Here is a 13371-nt window from a genome sequence, read left to right as displayed (position 1 = left end):
TTCTTTCTCTACGCTGTCTTTCTTTTTTTCATTTCTTTGTTCTCAAAACCGGGTGGATGTAATGCATACATGGCTGGGTGCGGCGTGGTGGACTATGGCTTGTGGCGTGATACATAGCTATTCATATATACCACAGATGGCGTTTTGGGAGAGAGGATGTGGGAAGGAGGAGGGGAAGGTTAAAGCGATGGGATAGCTAGGTGCGCAACAAGAAAGGGGACAGCGGGTATCTTAGTCGTTGAAAAATAGAGCGGCAGGGTTGGTTCTCGTTCCAGTGCTCGGCGAGCGTAGCGAACGCCGGCGCCAGTCGGATAGGAAAAGGAAGGGGGAGTAATAAGACTGAGCTACGCTTAGACCCGGGATGCGGTCGCCAGAATTTCTATGCCCCTGTCTATGCTATGGCGTGCCCGGAACAAAGAATGACCACGCAGCTACTCACCTCTATTTCGAATCCTCGTCGAAATTAGAGTCCTCATCCGCTCCATCCTCGTCGTCCTCATCGTCATCCTCGTCCTCGTCCTCCTCTTCCTCCTCCCCCTCTCCATCTTCGTCCCCTTTCAACCCATAATCGTCATAGAAATGCGAGAGGGTCTGTACCTGCGTCTTATACCCAGCAGTGCCGAGAGCTTTGGCAATAGTCTAAGCAGTCTGTTAGCCAATATCCTTCATTGTCCCTCCCGTTTTCAACCTCTCATGAGATCCGAAACAGAAAGATCGGAGAAAAATTAGGGGAAAGAGAAAAGGAAAAGCAAAGACTTGCCTCCTCCATGACCGGCGCGCACGTCACCACGACATTGCTCTTGCCGGGCTCAAAGACAGGCAAGAGGACGTCCCTCATGACCGCGCGGATCTCGTCCTCGGTGACCTCGCGCACCCGGGCCAGGATGTCGCGGTACCAGTCGCGCTCCAGGCCCCTGACGACGCCGACGACGTAGTTCTGCTGGGCGGCGGCTTCCATGGTGGCCTGCTCGTCGGCGACGCCAAAGACGACGCCGCTGACGGCGGCCTCGACTAGGTGCCGGTCGAGCGGGACCTCGCCCGAGGCCAGCCGGGCGACGGTGGCGCGGCTGGCCGCGATCGCCTTGCTCGCGTCGGGCGACCGGTACACCTTGAACTGGACGTACCCGCCGTCGATCTCGCGGGAGAAGGAGACGCCGTAGGCGAGCCCGTTGCCGCGGACCGCGTTCCAAAGCGGCCCCTCGACCGCCTCGAGGTAGCCCAAGGCGACGAGGTAGGCGGGCAGGCGCGGGTCTGAGTAGCTCTTCAGGCCCGTGGCGGTGCTGACGCTGTAGGAGCTCTTGAGGGTCGTCATGGGGATGACAACGGCGCCGAAGGAGCCCGGTGATCGGCCCTCGGCGCTGAGCATGGAGTAGGGCTTGGTAAGGGGGAGGATGTCCTTGGCGCCGTCGAAGCCGGGGTTGTCTCGGGTGAGGGAGTCCCATGCCGCGACGGGGTTGTCCAGCTTGGCGACGTTCGAGGTCACGAGGACGCGCATGTTGTCGAAGGTGAAGAGGCTCTTGCGGAGTTCGTCGAACCAGGACAGCACAGTGTCGGGCTCGATATCGAGGAGCTTCTTCAGACGGCGCAGATACACGGCCTTCACCAGGGTCCGCTTTGCGGCAAGGTAGGACTCGGGCTTGAGATGGATGGCCATGTCCACTTCTTGGGCCATGGTCCGTCCATCCCGCTTCGCTTCCGGGACGTCGGCGAGCGCCTTGACGACCGCCGCCTTCACCCTGACCGGGTCGAGGATGAGGTCGAACATCAGGGTCCGCAGCCAGCCGATGATGGTCGCATATTTCTCCCGGTCCATCTGGAACTGGATGGCCACGCCCTCGTAGTCGCCCAGCCGGGAAGACGAGGTGATGTGGTAGCTGATGGTATCCCTCTCGAGCCGCTTCACCACTTCCTCGAATTCCAGGCGCTGCCCGTCCCTCGTCACCGGGGAGTTGAAGAAGATGTCGGCGAACAGAGGCATGAGTGGTTTGTACTTGATGGGCGTCTGCGACATGCCGAGGTGGACGGTGAGATGCACGAAGTTTGTCGGGACGTCCTCGAACTGCACGAACAGGGGCAGGCCGGCCTGGGGTGCTGCATCGATGACCCTCTGCGCAGCGTTGTCCGAAACACCCAGGCTCCGGGCCTTGCCCGACCTCGCGGTTGCGGACTCGATGAAGTGGATGGAAGAGGTACCGGGCACAGGCCACTGGTCCAGCAAATCGGGCGGGATCGGCCTGTCGTTGTTCTTCTTTGCCTTCTCGAGCCTCTCAGCCAGCTTCAGGAGACCTTCCTTGCCAAGATCCTCCCTCCTCTTGGCCAGCCGCGCCTCGTCGTTCGCCTTGAGCGTGTTGGCGAGCTCCATGGACGGCTTCCCCAGGATGGAGATGTGGTGGGCGTCCGAGATCCATTTCTTCAGGAAGGACCTCCACTGCTCTTCGGTCCAGCCATCGAGGACGTCGTACTCTCTCAGGGTCTCCAGGTCCTTCAGCGTGGCACCGCTGCGCTCCCCAAAGAGGTAGTCGGTGATGATGTTGGTAGCATAGAAGCCCTCGGAGCTCTCGGCCTGGAGCTTCACCAGCCGTTTTTCCCGCTGCAGGCACTCCTTGATGTAGCCCATATCGAGAGGTTTGGACGCGACCTCCCTGAGGAGGGAGATGAGGCGCTGCTCGACAAAGGCAAGCTTCTCGGTGGCAACGCTGGTCGGCTGGAACCAGATGACCGAGTTCGGCCTGCTATCCCACCCGTAGGATATCGAGCTGGCGAGTTGCTCCTTCTCGACCATGACGTTCTCAATCACCGACACGGACGATCCGCAGAGGTACGTCAGGATAATGTTCATGGCCGTCCCTTGAACCTGGTCGATACAGCTCGGTCCGAAGAATGCCACGAGGATCTCGCCAGTCGACTCGTCCTCTTCGGGGAACTCAACCGTCTCGACAATGGTCTCCTCCAGGGGCGGGGGCTGGGCGGAGTCCACAAAGGGACGCTTGAAGTGGGGGTCGGGAGGCGGGATGTCGTCCTTGATGCTCTCCTCGAAATCGTCCAAGATCCTCAGGAGGTCGGCGTGGTCGGCCTCGCCGATGATGATGATGGCTAGGTTCTGAGGCTGATACATGGCCTTGTGGAATTCGCGGATCCGTTGCGGGGTCAAGACTCTGAGTGCTTCCATCATGCCGCACGTCTCGTACCGGAAGCCGACATTCTCGGGATAGAGCAGCCGGCGGGCTCGCAGCTCCATGAGCTCGCTGCTGCGGTATTGAACAGCCTGCATCTCGGAGTAGACGACGCCCGCGTCGTTGCCCTCGCCGTCGATGTGGTGGACTTCGGTCACGCAGGCGTCATCGGTAATGTTGGGGACGATGACGTGCTCGAGATAGACGGGCAAGATCTGAGCGAAGCCCTCCCAGCCGGCCGTCTCGAGGGTGTACGCGGTGTGGTCGACAGCCGTCCAGGCGTTGGTGTTGGAATAGGCACGGCCGGCCAGCTTGTCGAGCAGGCCCTTGTAACGGTAGCTCTTTGAGCCCATGAAGATGAGATGCTCGAGGGTGTGGGGGGCTCCCGAGTCATCGAAGATCTCGGTGGCCAGGGTGAAGTAGCCGTTGATCTTGGGCCCCTTGCGGTCGGCCACGATGACCTGCATGCCGCTCCGCTCCGACTCATACTGGGTGATGGTTGTGGGAGCATAGTCGGTGCGGAAGCTCTGGACCTTGCGAAACCGGGGTCTTTGTTGGGCCGTCATGTTCCAGCCTATGACTCTCTGCAGCAGACCTTGAAGATAACTGGCAAGTTCGCGTTAGCAGTTGCGCTTAAAAGCAAGGTTCTCCAGTACCGCTATTTAGCTCATGGTTTGCTTTCTTTCTTTCTTTCTTTCTTTTTTATTTTCTCAAAGGGGCCAAGATCTGCGCGGTGATGGGCAAACATGCGCATAGAGGCGTACCCAAAGTCCAGCGTCGCCGGCTCCGGGGCGTGTTGTGCTGCGACGGCGCTACCGATCGCACTGGCGAGCGCCAACAGCACCAGCACACGCCATGTGAAAAAGACCCAGGGATGCATCCTCCCTCGTGGTGAGTGAGAAAAGGGCGTGCGCGTTCCTAGGAGAAGAGGGGATGGAAAGGGCGACACGGGAGGAGAGGAAAATGGAAGTCGCCAGGCCCATGCCGAGGAACGTTGGCAGCGATGGGCGTCGTGAAGAGCACCCAGTCCTTGTTTGGCCGACCAATGTGATGCCGGCTGGCTTGCTGAGGAGGGTAAAGGTTGGTGCTGACATACATACCGTAACCGTAACCCGGTTCGCAGATTGCCTCGCCGAGAGATAGATGCCTGGCGACAGAGCTGGGGGCCAATAATGGTGCGACTGCGTGTTCGCAGGTAGGAGCTCGGTCTAACAAGCGGATTATGAGGAGTGAGGAGTCCTTTAGCTGGCTCCCGGGAGCGAAAGCAAGACGGCAGTTATCTCGAGGACAGTGTCCCCAAACCCGGGTGCTGAGGGCAGATGGTTAGAATTTGTCCCGCTTAAGTTATTTTCGATTGTGGTCCCTCAGAGCCGGAAGGAAGGAGGATTTTCCGTGAGACGTTTCTGAGACTTCAGGCAACAGAATGAGGGTAAATATCAGTCGAAAAATTGGTCGCTGGGAGCCTTGAATTGTCCTCAAGCCGCCAGAGCACGGCAGGTTGGAACTAATACCACGAACCGGGGCCTTCCTTTTCTGTGTCCCACCACGATGGTGAACCCTGCCAGTGCCAGAAATGGCGGGGCAACTCATGTCCCACCTAGTTATCGGTGGGAGTAGCCCGCTTACCACTCCCGACTCGGGAAACTCCCGCATCTGGTACCGCGACCGAGTCCACATACCTCTCCTTCGCACTTCGCTCGCGTGAAAGTTCAGCAATTGCAATGCCGCAGAGGCAAAGAGGTTCTGGAGCAATCCATGCAAGAGCTGATATACAGACACTCTGAAAATGGGCAATCGATGGTTAGTCGGTGTCAAATTACGTATGTAGTGTATGTAGCGTATGTAGTAACGTTGGGTAGGTACATACAGGACATACATGTAAAAATTGCGGGGGAGGAGACTTATCAATTGTTATCGCTTGCTTACCTAAGACTTCAAGTGCATTGCCGAGTTCCCTCTTAGGCACCTTTCCAAGCTGAGTGAGCTGTATTCCATAAAAATAATACTTGATAAAGAAAGCAAAAGGTCGAAAGCTGCATTGCAGTCAATCACAAGCTTTCCACCACCCCAGATTGTGTTGAGGAGAGATTAGCTAGTTCATTCGCTTGGCTCTCACTCACATAGCTACTTGAATGCTCGGTGTCACTTCTGAACGAAATGCCATCAAGCGGACGGGATTGGTCCAAGGAATGAAAGCTGAGCTCGGGAAGGTCGGTACCCCTAGGTCGGTACCTGATGTGTGGATTGTTGTGGATGCCCTCCTTGAGTGCTTCCAGGGCACCAAGCTAGTACTTATGGTGATTAGAACGAAGTATGATAGATCTAGATCGCTAGATCGATATAGTTAGTAGTGGGCAGGTGAGCTCGACGTTGCACACGAGATACGCTGTTGGTTCTACTGACCCTCTTCGCAGCCAGGTGCACACAAGGAGTCTTGATTCGCCAAGCTATATCCGTACCAGTTGCTTGACGGAGCCAACTGTTGAACCCATCGCGGCCGAGCGGTAAACCAGTCAGTCGTGGCGAATTCGCAAATCCACTGTCGAAAGTTGGTACGGTACCATCCGGATGCTCGAGATCGAGGTCTAAGGCCAGCAAGCAGAAGCGAGATGTGTTGTTTTCCGGGGTACAGAACATCGGATCCTTATCGCTTTGCCACCTCATATCGAGAGGTTTACGGAAGCGCGGAGCACGGCGCCCACACCAAGCTGCCCTGTGCGATCAAGCAGAGGGGCAGTACCTTCCTTACCTGAGGCAGAAGTGCAGCAATCGAGGGGGATCGGCACGCACGAACTTGGATGTGGGCCGTGTGCCTCAGCAGTTAATGGTATCAAGTGACTATTTTTCAGAGCACCAAAGAAAAAGGGAAAAGAAAAAAAATAATAAAAAGAAAAATAAAGTAACATTACACAGCCAACCCAATACTTTTATCCTTTTCATCGCCCTGGCGAACGTGGACCTCTTCCACAGCTTGGACATCAAACCCCGGCCACGAACTCCCGGTCGACCTTTTCTTGTCGGTATCGTTCGACAGGAGATCGGTTCCTCGCGCCGTCGACGAGGTCGTCCTGAGCTGCACGAATTCCGGCTCTGAGGGCTTCGAGCTGTCGTCGCGCTGGATGAGGACGCGCAGCATCGGGATGGAGGCGGCCATGATGGCGGTGGCTGGCTCGGCGGTACCAAAGATCTGCAGATCTACGGTGGTCGCTATTCAGAGGGAAGTGAGGAGAAGAGAAGGGAAAGCCTTGGTCAGTTGCCGCTCGACCGGATGAGAACGGAGAGAAGAGAACCGAAGGAAGGGAGAGGGAGAGGGAGAGGTAGGGAGGTAAGTACTCACTGTTGGCGTTTCCGATGACATACATGGTCCGGATTTTCAGGAAGGCCATGACGCCATCGCTGTGCAGCAGAGTCAGTCGCTTCCGCACGACAGACGCCGTAAAGGCAGCTAGCCAGCCGGATGGCTGTCGTCCCCGACTCACATGATACCGGCACTCATGGCCACCAGCGCACCCAGCCTCTCCCGTCTGTTGATCGTATTGGACCAGATGATCTTCCACGGAAGGAGAGCGAGGACGATATCCATCACGCCCGAGAAAACTAAACACAGAAACGGTGTCAACGGTGTGCCATCCCTCTCGTGCCAAGTCGTCGTCGTGCCCGGGGATCCGGAGATAGCCCTTTCCGCGTGTCAAAGGGAGGGGGCAGGGGGAAGGGGGAGAAGGAGTCCCGAGATCGCACGTACCGGCAACGGCAGTATTGTAGTTCCGGACAATGTCGGGCGTGAAGCAGGAGCCCTCCAGGTAAGAACGCCAGGTCTTCTGGACCGGCCAGCACTGGATCCAGTGGATGATCCCGTTGGAGCCGAGCACCAGGTTGACGCTGATGATGATGAACCAGATGGTGCGGCGCATACCGCCCTCCGAGATGCGCAGCAGCGTGATGGCGAAGGACGTCTTGGTCCAGCAGGTGGCCAGGATGTTGCCGAACCCGCCGGCCATCGAGAACATGCCCATGCTGGCGATGGCCTCTTCGCTCAGGTCTTCATAATGCCTGCCTAGCCCATGGTGAACGGCGACCGTCAGGAGCGAGATGGCGTAGATGAGGGCGATCTGGAGGACTTGTGGTCAGAACAAGGGAGAACTGTATGGGGTAGGGTAGGTAAAAAGGGCCCGGGGGTCCAGAGATGTGGTGGAAGGGACCCCCCAGGCCCGTGGACGGGGACCGAACGGGGAGGGGAGGGAGAGAGAGAAGGGAGGGGGGGGGGGGGGGGAAGAGAAACATACCCAGCCGGCAATGAGGAAGTTGTCGTCCCACCACAATCGACGGCGCCGCGAGAGCTTGCAGTACACGCGCAGGCCCAAGAAGAGAGTCGAGAGTCCTGCCAGAGCCCAAATGACGCGGAGCAGGTACGGCCCGACGTTGTCAGGTCCCGGCGGTGTCTCGGTGGTGGTCTGCCCAGAATATCGGGTAGTCGGGGTCATGTATGGATGCGGCATAGTTGGTTGCAGATATGGATCGCATCGGCGGAGCAGGAGCAATGTGGGAAGAAATCTAGACGAGCTATACCCGGGGGAGCCGCGGCAGGATACCCGGGATCGACGGTCGCGGACGGTGTGCGTGAGAAGGCTTCTCTTCGGTTGTGTTTGGGGGTTGAGGGGTGAGAGGTGAGGAAGAGAGAGAGAGAGAGAAAGAGAGCCGACAGCCGCGGGACTTGAACATGTCGGTTTACGATGGGGCAGGAGAGCAGGGCGTTTCCCTAAATTATGGGGAAGAACGCTCTAACGAATCCTCGAGCGACCATCTCAGCCGGGTGTCGAGAAACCGGGGACCAGTCTTACGCAGAGAGAGAGAGAGAGAGAAACAGAGAGAGCACCAAGGGTTCGTCTACACTACTATGTGTCTGTGTGTGCGTGTGAGAGTGGGCGTGTGGGTGTGAGCGAGACTGAACGAGACGCCACTCCGCGAAATCGCCCGCAAGAGCGGCAGATAGTGTGCTTGTTGGGGTTTGCAACGCTTGGTCGGGCCCATTGGCCGCAGTTGGCCCAGAGGGTGGTATCACCCCGCCCTCCAGGTTTTTCTTCCCGGGCCCGAGAGCGAACATTAGTGCCACCATGCCGTCCGAACCCTGCCTTGACACGACGCTAGGTTCGAAGTTTTGTTAATCGAGATGCTCCCCCAGCCGACGATCGGCCACGCCAATCTCGTGCGCACGGGCGCCATGTCAACGGTCCGCCTTGGTCCGCGCCTTTTTCAGCTCCAAGCCACCCTATAAGTAGTTAGTTAATAGCTGCGGATAATCTGAAAATCTTGCTCGCTCCCAAAGGATTTTGCAGGCTTTACCGAGTCCGTCCTGGACTTTCTGGGGCGCCCCTCAGCAGACTGATACTTCTGCTTACTACTACTCGGTACTGCTGCTGCTGCTGCTGCTGCTGCTCCTACTCCTACTCCTACTACGTAGTAGTAGGACTGTTAGAGTGGACACAGTTCGGAGGATGGCGGAGGCCGACGCTTCAAGCTGGGGCAGGTCTTGTTCGGATATCACAGGGATTTACTGAATTCTGCTCACTCACGAGGCTCGCTTTGGCGTACTCGCTCTGGCGTAGTCGTATAATCATATATGCCCAGGACGACTCCGCACCTAGAGCAGTCCCCGCCATTGGTACTTGTCGCGCAGTACTCCGTATACTTTTTTTAACATGGCACGTGAGACAAGACGAACCCTCGGTCTTGATCAACGCGCGCATCCATTCAAAAGTTCCTGCCGCTTGGGCTGGGTCAAAGGTTCTGTCGGCTGACATGGGCTGACATGGACCGACAACAAGATGATGCCGGTGCGGTGCGAAGCAGAGCGGACGTGGCGACGGAGCTTCTTGGAACTTGTGTGGATCGGCGGGGGAGGTCGAGCGTTGGTTGCCTGTCTTGGTAAGGTCGGGTGCTTGAATTAGTCAAGCTCGGCCACGGCCCGCCACGAACTTCGGCCCCTGGGTCCGAGCTTCCGCTAGTGTGCCGTCTACCAAGCAACAGTAAGCGGACTTGAAGCGAGCCAACTTTACCCAAAAATGGTGCCACTGCAGTCTTCTTGTTCACCTTTGTTCAACGAGTAGTCCGTACACCGAGGGAGACGTGCCCAAAGTTGGCCATGGCGCAGAAGTTGATTTGACTTGGGTGCACCATTTTCGCCACGAAAAACCATGCGCGCGACAATGTTTCGTCAAGCCAGGCCATCATGGGCAGCACCAGACTGGCCACCGCAGCGAAAGCCGGCGTTTGACCTTCTTTTTGGTGTGTTCACCCGCCTGATGTGAGCCCATCTCTCCGGTCTTTGCAACAACAACCCATCACACACATCGTTGGAATCAAGTGTCAAGGCAACGCGAGGTCGATTCTGATCTGGATGGCTAGCTTGTTTCAAGAAACAAGCCTAAGACGCTATTTGGGAGAGCAAGTCCCTCCAATCAACTCATATCCCTCCCCAGAATCCGTCATCAGATCCCTCGACGTCCACCCTGAGCCGTCAGAGCAAGAGAAGCGACGAGCCACTTAGTGGGCAGCACGACGAGACTCGGCGATGACACGGGTCATGTCCTCGACCTTGGCCTTGGCGCGACCGAAGGTGCCGAGCTGTTCAAAGGTCAGCGGGCGTCCTCGCACAGCGGAACGTGAAGAGAGTTCCTACCTTCTTCTTGGCGAGCTTGCGAGCGCGCTTGTCCTTGCTGTTGCGGAGCAGTTCAATGATGCGGCGCTCATAGGGAGCAAGACTGCCGACGTTCCATTAGCTCCAAACCCTTCCCCTCCCAAAGGAGCTCAATCGAAACGGCAGTATCAGTGACGTACCCAGCAACCTCCTTGACGAGCTCTCGGACGAACGCGGTCCGCTTGCTGAGGTGGCCCTTGGTACGGCTCACGCGCGGCTTGGTGACGCGCGGGGTGGTCTTCTATAGTCGGGGGAAGAGCGAACATAAGTCAGCCTAAAGTCCATCATCCGCGGATCTGCTTCGATGTATCCCCGAGAGGATGAAGCATGTGCGGAGATCCTCCACGAGGTGAGACAAGAAGGCTTTATCTTACGTGGCCCTTGTTGAGACCCTGCGAGTTGTCCGTTAGCATCGTCGTAATTTCTTAGATACACAGCGAGTGGCGCAACGAGTGAGCGACGGCTACGGGTGGGCAATTGCGCGCAGTTTGCGCTCGCAAAAAAAAAAAAATTCTAGATGGCCGGAAAGACTTACGGCTGCCAGCCCGGTGCGGGGAGTCTCGTTCTTGGTAGCGGCCATTGTGACTGGGTGTTGCCGTGCTGATTGTCGTCGTGACGTTGAGCGGAGGAGAGAGCGTTAAAAAGTCGAGATTGAGTTTTGTGCGTGCAGGGCAAAAGTTCGGAAGAGTGGATCTCCGGCACCAGCTGGCCGACAACTGTGAATGACTAAGCTGGGCGTGCGTGTTGCAAGCGGGTCCCGGCTCGGCGGGGCGTGGAGGCGCCCAGCAACTCCGACCAACTCGGCACAGCAGGGGTTCGCGTGCCGTGGGGCGAAGATCCGGAGCTTTGACGTCGGCTTCCAATTAGAGACAGCTTTGGTGCCTTTGGATACCTCTCCGGCCCGAGATCATTGGAAGGTCCTGCAACTCGGACCTCTGCAACAGGGTGAAGTACCCGACGACATCCTTTCAGAGACGCGCGTACTTGCACTGCGGCTGACCGGGCGGTCTCTGTTTGGACGTCTCCGTGTAATAACAGCGCCGCGCGAGAGCGAAAGCGACAGCGACTGGAACGAAGGAGGAAGCTTAAGTGGCCTGAAACTCGGGAAGCTGGCCTTCAACTTCCGACCAAGAACCCATCTCGAGAGTGCCGCCGACTGTCTGTGCCAGCCATGGCGGGCTCCGATCCGCAGGTCACGCAGTTGGCACAAGCGCTCGTCGACTTTTCTCTTCGGGGCGTGTTCCCCGAGGACGCGGTCTCGTCCCTACCTCTCGACGCCGAATCCCTACCTGCCGCCATCAAGGCGCTCGCAGACGCCAAGGCAAAGCTCCAGGTACGACCCCGAATATGCCAGCCGCAGGGCGTGTGCTGAGCATTGTCTTGCGCAGGCCGAGATCCATGCGATCAACGAAGAGACAGCCGACGACGTGAGAGCCTGGCAAGCAAATGCGCAGTCTGTCCAAGATGACATCCTCCGGTCAAAAGCGCTCGCAGCCGAGATAATAAAAGCCTCCGAGACCCCTGCCGTCTCTGGAAGTACGGTAGACGAGATCGAAGCGAAGGCCGACTTCCTCATCCGTGAGCTGAACTACAACGCCCAAGTCGTGGAGACACTCAAGGGCATCAAATCCGTAAACGAAACCCTGGACGAGGTGGAACAGGCCCGCGACGAACGGCGCATTCTGGATGCCCTGCATCTTCTCGAAAGTGAGCAATGTGTTCAGGAGCCCGGCTGGGCGCTGCTAACCTCCCATTAGAGTCCTGGAAGCAGCTGGATGCCGTAGGGGTGAACAGGTCCTGCCGCGCCGTCAAGCTTCTCGACATCAGGGCATTCGAGCTAAAGTCGGATGTGCATGAGGTATTTGACAATGTGTGGAATACACTCATCAGCGTCGACGTTGAGAAGGGGAGGGTTACGATAAGTAGCAGTCGAGAAGGTAGGCACTGTTGCCGGCACGAGTTCTATCGTAAGCGTTCCTGACCAGCGTAGATGAGCCGATGAGCCTCGAGGACGCAGTAATAGGTCTGAAAGCATTCAAGGAGGTCGACCGGCGAATGAGCCGGCTCTGGGACGGCATTAACGATGCTGTCCTTCTTCCACGGATGGACATCACAAGGGATACGCTGCCCGGTATTCATACTCAAGACGTGAGTATTCGATTCGTTTTTTTTTTTTTTTTCAGGACACCTACTGACACCCTGTGGGCAGAACTACATGGAACTGCGAGGCTCGGCAGACAAAACCGTGCACTCTCTGTTCGCAGACCTCGAGCAGGTTTTCTCCTTCCTAGTTCACAAGCTTCCTCCCGACCTCATTGAAACCATCTCTTCCACCTTGTTACCAGAGATCATCGGCAAGATCACGAATGTCTGGCTCGACTCGGCTGTCCCATCATCGCTTCAGGCCATGGACCGGTTCGAGGAGGTCATCGGAGCGGCCAAGGATTTCTGCACCAGGTTAGAGGCTCTCGGCTTGTCAAACCTCGGCGGGTTGAATCGGTGGACGGAGAATGCGCCGAAGGTGTGGCTCTCGAAATGCAAAGAAACTGCGCTGGATTCGGTGCGGACCAAGCTTTCCCAAGGACTTGGCGCATCGAAACGGGTGGAAAAGGTTGAGAAGCAGATGGTCTCGAAATCTGAAGGCCAACAACTGGTCTCCAATAGCACAGCGGCCTTGGCGTCTGACGACGACCATGGCTGGGACGCCTGGGACGATGGGGAAGAGACGGCCCAAGCAGCGACAGCAGATAAAGGCGCGGACGTACCCCCGGACGGCGACGATGACGGCGCTGATGCGTGGGGATGGGGGGAGGAGGAAGCCACAGTGGACGAACCAGAGGGGGGCAAGGAAGGGCCCGGAGAGAGTAAGGCAGAGGACGAAGACGATCCCACAGAAGCCTGGGGATGGGGGGATGAAGCTGAAGCCGGTGAGCCCGAAGCACCAGAGAACCCACCTGCGCCGCCGCCAGCGCCGCAGACGAGAGAGCTGGTCTTGAGAGAGACCTACAGCATATCGTCTCTCCCCCAGCCTGTTCTGGACTTGATCTTTTCGATAGCGGAAGACGGCGCCGCGTTAACGCAAGACCGGTACGCGGGCAGCCCTGTTGCCGCCCAGGCAGCGGGACTGTTTAGCCTCCCAACGCTCGCCCTGGCCATGTTCCGCGCCGTGTCGCCTCATTACTACGCTCCGAGCGTCGGCGGCAACATGTAGGTCGTTCCCGACTTCGCTCTGAACGTCGATCCTGCTCTAACGGTCCTAGGTACCTCTACAACGACTCGACCTACCTCGCAGAACAGCTCGCGGGGTTTGCCGCCGCATGGAAGACGCGCAGCGACATCAGCACGCGCGCCCAGCAGATGCTCCGCCTCGACAACGACATCAAGTTGCTCCGGTCATTTGCCAACCGCGCCTACACCAACGAATTGGGCATCCAGAAGACCGTCTTACGGGACCTACTTGGAGGTATGTCTTCACCGCCACTTTTCCTTTTTTTTTTTTTGGGG

General features: G+C 57.6%; 4 protein-coding genes across 4 annotated transcripts in view; 1 reads left to right on the top strand and 3 right to left on the bottom strand.

Annotated features, from left to right (window-relative positions):
- Nucleotides 1-251: 251 nt before the first annotated feature.
- Nucleotides 252-3862, bottom strand: P884DRAFT_114067 (Metalloenzyme, LuxS/M16 peptidase-like protein). The gene is made up of 2 exons (XM_069437096.1): nt 761-3862; nt 252-639 (listed from the first exon to the last, which is right to left on the bottom strand). Exons 1-2 carry the CDS (start codon nt 3737-3739, stop codon nt 442-444), a joined length of 3177 nt encoding a protein of 1058 aa, XP_069299364.1. The 5' UTR covers nt 3740-3862; the 3' UTR covers nt 252-441.
- A 2216-nt stretch (nt 3863-6078) lies between these two features.
- Nucleotides 6079-7669, bottom strand: P884DRAFT_276246 (uncharacterized protein; the record flags this gene model as incomplete). The annotated part of the gene is made up of 5 exons (XM_069442936.1): nt 6079-6380; nt 6511-6569; nt 6653-6770; nt 6916-7282; nt 7457-7669. The coding sequence occupies 5 exons, from the start codon at nt 7667-7669 to the stop codon at nt 6079-6081; spliced, it is 1059 nt and encodes a 352-aa protein (XP_069299363.1).
- Nucleotides 7670-9512: 1843 nt separating this feature from the next.
- Nucleotides 9513-10473, bottom strand: P884DRAFT_220285 (60S ribosomal protein eL36). The gene is made up of 5 exons (XM_069439446.1): nt 10403-10473; nt 10242-10259; nt 10008-10108; nt 9850-9931; nt 9513-9794 (listed from the first exon to the last, which is right to left on the bottom strand). Exons 1-5 carry the CDS (start codon nt 10445-10447, stop codon nt 9714-9716), a joined length of 327 nt encoding a protein of 108 aa, XP_069299362.1. The 5' UTR covers nt 10448-10473; the 3' UTR covers nt 9513-9713.
- Nucleotides 10474-11865: 1392 nt separating this feature from the next.
- Nucleotides 11866-13371, top strand: part of P884DRAFT_196376 (uncharacterized protein) — a gene marked incomplete at both ends in the record, with an annotated part of 2145 nt that continues 639 nt past the window's right edge. Inside the window, 3 exons of the mRNA XM_069437979.1 lie at nt 11866-12015; nt 12077-13074; nt 13128-13330. Coding sequence (XP_069299361.1) covers nt 11866-12015; nt 12077-13074; nt 13128-13330 — 1351 coding nt within the window. The remainder of the gene's footprint in view (nt 12016-12076; nt 13075-13127; nt 13331-13371) is intronic.

Source organism: Thermothelomyces heterothallicus (assembly GCF_042370625.1).
Source record: "Thermothelomyces heterothallicus CBS 202.75 unplaced genomic scaffold P884_scaffold_6, whole genome shotgun sequence".
In the NCBI taxonomy this organism is placed as follows: Eukaryota; Fungi; Ascomycota; class Sordariomycetes; order Sordariales; family Chaetomiaceae; genus Thermothelomyces; species Thermothelomyces heterothallicus.
This window is presented reverse-complemented; position numbering and strand designations above follow the sequence as displayed.

Bases quoted from the DNA above. Each gene is read 5' to 3' on its own strand.
- P884DRAFT_220285 (XM_069439446.1), bottom strand. From the start codon at position 10,447: ATGGCCGCTACCAAGAACGAGACTCCCCGCACCGGGCTGGCAGCC. The intron at 9,932-10,007 runs GTACGTCACTGA...GAACGTCGGCAG, and splicing joins CTCGTCAAGGAGGTTGCTGG to TCTTGCTCCCTATGAGCGCC. The intron at 9,795-9,849 runs GTAGGAACTCTC...ACCTTTGAACAG, and splicing joins GCAAGCTCGCCAAGAAGAAG to CTCGGCACCTTCGGTCGCGC.
- P884DRAFT_114067 (XM_069437096.1), bottom strand. From the start codon at position 3,739: ATGACGGCCCAACAAAGACCCCGGTTTCGCAAGGTCCAGAGCTTCCGC. The intron at 640-760 runs GCAAGTCTTTGC...CAGACTGCTTAG, and splicing joins GCGCGCCGGTCATGGAGGAG to ACTATTGCCAAAGCTCTCGG.